At 47.6% G+C, this 9,110-nt stretch overlaps 1 protein-coding gene across 1 annotated transcript in view; it reads left to right on the top strand.

Annotated features, from left to right (window-relative positions):
* The window catches only part of ARHGEF26 (Rho guanine nucleotide exchange factor 26), a gene marked incomplete at its 5' end in the record, with an annotated part of 27,592 nt that overhangs the window by 6,235 nt on the left and 12,247 nt on the right, over positions 1-9,110 (top strand). The window contains 2 exons of the mRNA XM_015637099.1: positions 1,424-1,480; positions 3,317-3,477. Coding sequence (XP_015492585.1) covers positions 1,424-1,480; positions 3,317-3,477 — 218 coding nt within the window. The remainder of the gene's footprint in view (positions 1-1,423; positions 1,481-3,316; positions 3,478-9,110) is intronic.

Raw genomic sequence — 9,110 nt, 5'->3', positions numbered from 1 at the left:
AGAGCTGTCTCCTGCCAGGGTCACTCACAGGGTCAGTGTCCAGAGCTGTCTCCTGCCAGGGTCAGTGTCCAGGGCTGATGTCTGCACTGGCTCCCTTTTCTCTCCCCATAGCAAAGGGCTTATTGTCACTTTGGGTGCAGTGCAGCCACTTTGTAGATTTCTGGTGAGTTCCCCCCTCCTTGTTTTGAAGGAACTTTTTGTCCCTGGCCAGAGTTTACCTGGCCTTTCATCCTTTGCTTCTCACCTCCATGGCTGAATCAGTCACTGGTGGGGAAGAGCCAGTCCAGTGTGATGACAGCAGTGATAGCAGTGATGTTGGGCCTCTTCCATTCCTTCTGGTCATGTTCTTAGCTTAAATAAAGTTTTTGTCTGCTTAGTATTGCACATGTGATATTTCTTAGGTTATTTCAGCTTAAACATTTTGGACATGTAAAAATTAGGTATTGAATTTTCTTTGGCAGAAATGGCCAAAGCAGTCTCCATATCTGGGCTCTGTCCTTTGGAAGTGCTGCTGTTGATGGGGAGTGTGAGGCTGGGCCCTTGGCCTGGGAGCTCACACCCATGAATCTGTGTGTGCCCTGTGTGGCAGCAGTGACCAGGAGACACAGCTGCTCTTGGGGCAGGAATTCTGCAGTGCCCCATGCACCTCCCTGGGCACTGGCAGTGCCTGTGTGAACAGGGAGCACTGACATCTGGGGATGTGTTCATAGGTATTTCCTGTCTTGGCCTGTTTTTAGAAAACTCTTCCTCTGCATCCAGAAAAAAGTGACATTGCACCTTTCAGTGCCATTGCACTTCCTCTGAATGCTCTGAAGCTTTCAGGCTGCTGATTAAAATGTAGCTTAATTGTTTAATAGAAAGACATCCAATTAGTTCTTGCTCAGCATCCAGAAGTGTCTACATGTGGTGCTGTGGGAATCTGGGACTTGTGTTCCACAGGTCAGTGGCTCCCACACTGGAATGCTGATGTTACTTTCAGAGGCATTTACCTGTGAGTCCATATTTTGGTGTGCAGACCAAAGTGTGGCACCTCTTTATTCCTGCATTGTGGGGCCTGGTGTGCAGGAATAAAATGAGGAGTAATATATCCTTTAAAATTCCAGGGAACAGGTGGAGCAAGAAGAGAGAGCTGCTGGTGATAGTTTGCTAGGAGCTTTTGGAGAAGACTGACAGAAATGGGTGTGAGGTCTTGTGTCTGTGCTGTGCCTCTGCTCCAGGAAGAGAGCAGGCACCATGTGTGGTGCTGTGGCCCTTTCCCTCCCTTTGCCCTGCTGTCCCTCCTGGTCTGGGTCCTGTGTTTAGAGCTCCTCTAGAGCCAGGCCTTCCTTGGTGCTTTGCCTTCTAGTTTTTGACTGTCCTGTCTCTTCTAAGTCACATTTTTCCACAAAAGATATTAAAGATATCGATTGATTTGTTTTTTTAGGTGAAGAAGAATGGACTGTCAGAAGCAATCAGCCAGGAAGAAAGGAAAAGACAGGAGGTATCTGCATTGGGGCTGGCTGCTCAGGGCTGTGCTGCACTGGGTCAATGCTCTGTTGGTTGATCAGAGTTCTTTGCTTGGCTCCCTGCCCTCCAGTGGAGTGTCCTCTCTCCCCAGGGAGAAAACGTGGCCCCAGTGTGTGCTGAGGGACGTGTGTCCCTGTCAGGGGCTCCTGGGGTGTTCCCTGCTCCAGCTCCAGCCTGGCAGCAGCAGGAAAGGGTGACATTAACCCCCAGCTCACAGGGCAGGGACGTGGCACATGAGTTTTTACAGCAGGGAGGAGCAAAGAGCAGCTTTTACAGAGCCCCTGTGGGCAGTGCTGGGCACTGAGCCCCGTGTGCCTGCTGGAGCCCAGCTGCCCTGTGCCTGCAGTGGGGTGCTGTCTGTTCTCTCTCTGTCCCCTTTCCTCCTTGTGTCCTCCTCAGCCACTCTCCTTTTCCCCTTTCCTCCCTGTGTCCTCCTCAGCCACTCCTTTTCCTCTCTGCTCCCTGTGTCCACTTCATCTGCTGTAGCTCCTTCCTCACTGCAGGGCTGTGTCAGAGGGAATGAGGGATTGCAGAGCACAGCCTGGCTGGGGCAGCTGTGTCCCTGCAGCTCCTCCCCAGCTGTGTCCTTGACAGGAGGCACAAGGCCTGGCCAGGAGCCCTGGGGCTTTACCTGCCATGGGAATCTGTCCCAGGATCTTCATTCCTCTCCAGGACATCCCTCAGCCTTCTCCTGCTGGGGAGCTTTTGAGACAAGGTGTATAGTTCATATCCTTTAGGAGCCTTTAGGCTGTGTTCCCTGGAACCAGACTTGCATCCTTTCAAAATGAACAAGTTCTTTGGTTGCCTTTTAAATGTACAGTCATTAATGTTACCAAAAATGTTTTCATGCCTAAGGGTTTTTTATTTGAATTTTAGAGGCCAATTCTTTCAGTGGAGCCTAAATAAGTATTTTTAAGTTGTAGTTACATTACCAATTCATGCTTTTGCAGTATTTATTTTAAACTGCCTTTTTTTATTCTTTATCTGTTCTTTAAATCGCTTTTTAGAGCCTATTAGATTATCTTGTAGTTATATTATATGCATTGTCACTGCAGAAAAATATATTTGTCTTCTGCCTTAATTCATGTCCATGTTCTGTCTTCATCCCCATCCCATCTTTCAGAATGTGTCAGTGAGATGGATCTCTGTGCCTATTTTGGCTAAGGAAAATGTGTCACAGACTGATTTGAACTAAAATGCTTTTCAGTAGGTCTTTCCTTGCAAGCCTGGAATCCCCGTGTGTGTGTGTGCCTGGCCCTGAGTGTTCCTGTCCTTGGGGTTCACACCTGGTGTGTGCAGATCAGCCCCAGTGTGGCTCCAGGGCCATCCAGGAACACCCAAGGAGCTGCCCCCAGCCCTGGGTGTGTGTCAGGCTCCCTCCTCTGCTTTTTGTGCTCCAGAATGTGGCTGGGTCATGGTGAGAATGTTCTCCCTCCCTCCCTTGCACATCACAAGCAAAGTGCCTGGCCCATTCCTGCCTGTGCTGATGACTTTGTTCCCAGTCTGGGAAGAGCTCCACCAGGGACCTCGGCCTCCTGCCTCACTCCTGGCTCTTGGGGTCACACCTGGTCTTGTCTCCAAACTCTGCTTTGCAGTTGCATTGAAAACTCTGGAGACAGACTTCTTAAAAATGACTTTCTTCTTTTCACTTATTTCTAATTCATGATGCAACTATTATAGAGATGAATATTTAAGTTGTAATCTCTAGTTTACATCCAAAACTTTGCTTTGCACCCCTGCTCAACATTTTATTTTTAAGGAAAAAAGCCCAGTCACTAGTAAGTCTCTTTTTTCCCCCCTCACTTTGCAGGCAATATTTGAGGTGATATCTTCTGAGCACTCCTATTTGCTGAGCCTGGAGATTCTGATCCGGATGTTTAAAAATTCCAGGGAACTGAGCCTCACAATGACCAAAACAGAGAGCCACCACCTCTTCTCCAACATCACGGATGTTTATGAAGCAAGCAAAAAGTAAGTGTGGCATTTCTGTGTTTAACAGAGCTCTGCATTCTTAAACACAACAGCAGGTCTTGTTGTGGAAGCTGAGCTAACCATTTTAGTAGTGACCATTCCTTCCAAAACTCCTGCTGGTTTGAAGATGGCAAGAACAAGTGGCAGAGATGTGGACAGGAGGGTGAGCAGGGCTGGCCTGGGATTTGTGTCTGAGGATGGGGAGTGAATCGTAGTGGAGATCAGCATCCTTCAGATGGAAGCAGCTCAGAGCTAAATGCTGATCAGGCATTCAGACCTGGTCCTTGCAGTGCATCAAACAAAGCTTAGTCTGCCTTGTTGAGCTGTTGAGTTGGAGCTGGAGGTTTGTTCTTGCCCTGGAGAGCTGGCTGGTGCCAGGTGATGCTGAGGGTGCTGTCCTGGGGCCTCGCTGTGCTCTGGGACTGTCACCCCTGTGAGGACACCAGGGCCTGGCTCTGCTGCACGGCTGAGCTGCCCTGCTGCTGCTTTTGGGCACATTCCTTCAGTCTGGAGCCAGGAACAAGGGACACAGACACACTGCAGATTGTGCCTAAAGAGGAGGAAATGGCAGATCTTGCATGATACAGATGCAGAGAGTCTTGTTCAGACTGGTAATTACTGCCAAGTTATTTAATCCAGGACATGCATATGTATGTGCTCTGAGTACCTCACACTCTCTTTCCAAATGAATGTGACTTTGCCTCCTTGCAATTTGTTCTGCATTCACAGCAGCAGGTGGATTATGTGTTCCACATAAGGAAAGCATCAAAATGCCTGTGTTGCTTTTCTTACCCCTGCTTTCCAGTCTGAAGTGAGCACAGTGGCTGAAGGATGCTCGTGGCCTCGTGAAGGTACTGAGTCATCTCAGCTGTAGCTCTGCACAGCTTTACATGGATCTCTGTGTTTGGAACAGAGAAATGCTGGCCTCCTTTCAGAAGGGGGCTGAAGGTTGAACAAGGATTCTGAATAGTTTATTTTGTTACCCATTCTTTTGTCCCCTTTGTAGAAATTGCATTTTTTTGAGTTCTTTAGCGTTAAACCTTCATTTACCTTGCTGGGACTTGGGAAGTTCTGTGTTCCCAGTCATGGTAAAGTCATTTCTTGGCTTTTTTCTCTGAGATCACCAAGTGTGTGGAATTTGACATCTGTTGTGCAGCAGTTTGACTTTTGTCTTCTGCAGTTTATGCAGCAGCAGGATTTTCTATTTTGGAAGCTGATGTGCTGTGTCAAGTGCAAGCCCAGTTTAGGAGTTACAGAGCAGGAGAACATTTGGGCTTGGCTGGGGACCCTTCCTTTCTCCCTCCCATTCCCTTTCTTTGTCTCTTGCAGTTGGGGTTTTTTGCCAGAGGTCGGGGCTTGTGTGGCCCCAGAGCCAGCCCAGTCTGGCAGCACTGGTGTCAGGGACAGCAGCTTATCAAAGTCTTTGTTTTCAAGGAAAAGTTCCTTTTACAGGTACTTCTTACACAAAGTGTGAGGTGTAAAAGCAAAGGACAGTGGAGGTGAGGAGAGCAGTACTCCTCAGGGAACTCTGACATCCCTTTTGATTAAGAGTCTTCAAAGGAAGTGGGAGGGAGAGGAGAAAAAAGAATGGAAAAATACCACACTAGCCTAGAATTATAATCTTATTCTTCCTCGTCTGTGAAGTCTCATGGTTTAAGAACTTGGTTTTTTATGACTTGGGGTAAAATCAGAAGTCATAACTCTTTTTAAACTTAAATGAAAACATAATTTCTTTCCCAAGTTTTGCAATACTGTTAAACTAAAACAAAACTTAGTGCTGGCTTTGAGCAACATCATTTGTGTAAATAATGGAAGTGATTTTAAACCAGATACCAGCTTGGTGTCTCCAAACTGTTGCTTTCTATTTTCAAGGTGATTCAAAGCAGCAAAATCCACCCTTTTGTTATAAAAAGGAGCATCTTTCCCACTCTGGTGTATTTTAAGCAGCCTTTGCTTGGTACAAAACCTGAGTATGAGTGTGCTTAGCAGTGGTTTTGGTTGCTTGGACAAAAGTTTGGTGAGCTGAAGAACCTGAGCTGATAAAAATACTTTATAAATACCTTTAGTCAAAACTGCTTAAAGCCTCTGTCTAGGAACTTTGATTTGGAACATGTTTAATGGAAACTCTCCAGCAACACCAGGATAGGCCTGTAGTGCCTGACAGGGCCATTCCTGGGGGAACAAAGCTGCCTTTGTTGGAAGCAGAATGCAGAGAGCAGAGACTTCTCTGCTTTTGGGAGCTCCCTGGAATGTCTCTGACAGAGGAGTGGAGATGAATAATCTGTGCAGCACATGCTGTGTGTTTATGGAAACCTCCTGGCAGGTGGCTCCATGGGGCTGGAGTTGCTGGCCCTTGTGTGATGTGCAGTGCTGGAAGCCAGCCTGACCCTGCTCCAGCCTGGCCAGGAGCTGCTGGGCTGGGCTGCTGGGGATGGCAGGAATGGGATGAGTCAGGAAATGCAGTCTGAGGAGTCGGGGTCGGGCAGGGAAGGGAGGGCACAGCCCCCAGGAGCCTCTCTGGGGAAAGAGGAGTCAGGGAAATGAGGGAAGTGTCTTCAGGAACAGTTGGTCTGCAGGGTCAAATCTCCAAGTTTATGGCAGAAAGGAAAGCTTTAGCATTTGTGCCTTCTCTGCCATTAGGCCAGCAAAGGACAAATGCTTTTGTGATACCAGAGCAGCATTAGCAGAAAAAGGACCCAACAAACCCATTTTAACAGATTCTGTCTGGTTTTAAACTGGTCTTAGTCACAGAATCACAGAACATGAACACTCTGGTTGTGATGGGTTCGTGGCTTACCAAGGACATTCCCATTTTGTTGTCCCAGTGTCTCTGGGTGCATTTATTGGCTGAGTTTGTTGTCCTGCAGGTCCCAGCTCTGAGCAGGTGCTGTGGGCACCTTCCTGCTGCCTGGGGAATCTCTGGAACAGGATATCTGGGCAGGGCTGCTGTGGCCTTTCCCTTGCCCTGGCTTTGTGCCACAGCACTATAAATAACTGGAAAGGCAGTGGCTCCCCAGTGGGACAGGCCCTGGGCGTGGGCTGGTGACAGAGGAACAAACAGGGTCAGCTTCTCCTTGCTGGGCTCTGTGGCTGCTCCCTGGATATTGCCCAGGAAAAGGGGCTTTATGGGCTGGGAGTTTGCAGGGTTAGGTGTTAGATTTATGTGTGTAGCTATGTGTTGGTTTCCATTATTGAGACTGTGGGAACTCACCAAACAAACTGATTTCAGTTCTGCACTTTAATCACCCTCTCTCCAGCCTTTTGTTTTTTTGGGGTTTTTTTTGGTTTTTTTTGGTTTTTTTTTTTTTGTTAAAAAAACTGATTTTGATTCAGTGTAAAAGTTCTACGGAAATAAGATTATTTTTCCCATTTTTTACTATTTTAAATCCCCTTCTCCTTCCCTAAATAAAAATAATGTTGCAGATGTTCAGATTCTGTTCCTGATGAGAAGGTTCAGATTTGGAGAGGTTAATCAGAAATCTCTGTTACTTTTGGCTGAAGTTATCTCAAGTTGGCAGTTACTGCAGTGTCCCTGTCTCCAGGGGGAAGAAGCTGAGTTCTGTTTGCTGCCACTGCTTTCTGTCCCTGGATGTCAGCAGCACCCTGGAGCCAAACCTGCATTTCTGAATTTGGCCCTCAGCCTTCAGGAGTGTTGCAGAGTGGATGGTTCTTCTAAACAATGTAAGGGCAAGATGAGGGAAATCGAATTCTGTCTTATGATGCTGTTTGACTTTCTCTGAATTGGATCTAACTTTAACCAGAAAAGTCCTGGATTTAATAAAGAGATGTTTGAAATAAATCCTTCTGATGTTCAGCAAAAAGAGCTGCACACATCACAGCAAATTCCATCTTGGTTACATTGAATGGAGTCATTCCACCCCTCAGTCCTAAGCTTCATGGCACAGTGTGTCCTAAAATTGTAAGTGAAAGGCTTTATGATGTGTCTGGTTCACTGTTTGTATCTAATAATTAGCAGATTAGATGTGGAAAACTACAACTTCTGATTAAAACTTTGGTGCAGGATTTCCTTATGGATCATATTGGGAGATTGGACTTTGATATACAGCTCCTCTTTGTCCCACTTTTCCCTTTTTTCTTTTCTTTTTATTTTTTTGTCTTCTGCTCTCCCAGATCTTTACTGTTCTTACAGTGACTGTCTCTGGTGATGTCACTGATGAAGCACCAGATAAATTCTAAAGGTGGAAGTTGTGGCCCAGCAGGGTCCAACACCTTGTCAGTGTGCCATTACACAGCAGGAAATGTTGGATTTCCTCATTTCCTGAGCAAAGTGAATTGGCAGCAGTGGGAGATTCTCCCAGCCATAAACATGTCTGAGCAGAAACAAATGCCAGTGTGGGATGGGCTGTGCTGCAGCCTCCCTGCTCACAGGCTCTTTTTCATGTAATTTTGTTATTTACATGCACCCTGTGGGGCCGGTCCTGACACGGGACAGGGCTGTGACAACTCACGAAGTGTTGAGCCCTGGAAGAGGCTGTGGGGGACAGCAGGGTGCTGGAGGACACAGTGACAGGCTCTAACAAATCCTGCTCAGCACAGAGCCCTGTTCAGCAGCCAGTCCCTCTGCAGTTGCTGTGTCAGAGCTTCACAAAGAACAAAATCCAAAAGCAGAGCAGAATCCACCTGGTTGTGGTGGCTGTGGCTGGCCCAGGGAGCGCCTGGCAGCCGCTCAGTGCAGCAGCTGCTTCTGAGCACACCTGGAGAGCTCCTTCATTTAGTTCAGCCCTGCTGCTGCACACGTGGATGAGCAGCTGCTGTTCACCCTGTTCTCCTCCTCTCATGTCTGAGGTGTGTTCCTAAAGCAAACTGTAGAGAACAGCTCTTGAAAAAAGGTGGCAGATTTGAAAAGCCGTTGTTAGTGATGCAAAAATGGAATAAAGGGCTGAAATTAAATAAAGCAGATTTCAAACTACTGGAGCTTAAGGTGAGCTCATGTGTTCTAATTATTTCCTTAATGTTTTCTGTGCTATATGAGAATTCTTTTATGAACTGGTTGACTCCAGGGAGTTGAGGATTCTTGCAGTGAATCTGCTGTACAAAGGCTGCAGCCAGGACAGCTTTTCATGTGTGAGGGGTGACCACGGAGCTGATCTGCAGCTGTTCCACCCCAGATGTTGGGGCATTTCCAGTGAGCATCGTGGGAATCAAGGCTTGTGCTTTAGGAGCTTGGGAGTGCAAAAAGCAGTGGGAGGCTTCCAGTGCCAAAGAGCCTCACACGTGGGCCAGAGCACAGGGAAGTTGTCACAACAAGCGTGGTTAGGGGAAGAGCCAGCTCAGGATTTTGGGTTCTGTGCCCATTTGCAGCGTTTCCAGGCCGTGTTTGGCTCCAGTGGAGGATTGCAGGATGTGCAGCACCATGTCCTGCTCCAGCCCCACACGTACCTGTATTCCATCGAGCACTTCTGGTGTTGTGCTGCCTTTAATTGCAGGAGGAAATGTGTTAATGAGTGTTTGAAATAGTTACATTTCTCTTCCAACCCCATTTCTGGAAATTCTGGTCTGACCAGCTCAGTGCTGCCCTGTGGCAGTGGGAAGTGGCTGTGCCAGTGCTGCTGCCGAGCACAGCCCTGGGCCAGCAGCAGCAGCCGTGTCCTGGGCCAGCAGCAGCAGCCGTG

Source organism: Parus major, chromosome 9 (assembly GCF_001522545.3).
Source record: "Parus major isolate Abel chromosome 9, Parus_major1.1, whole genome shotgun sequence".
NCBI lineage: Eukaryota > Metazoa > Chordata > Aves > Passeriformes > Paridae > Parus > Parus major.
The sequence above is the reverse complement of the archived record's forward strand: the minus strand, read 5'-3'. Positions and strand labels throughout refer to the sequence as shown.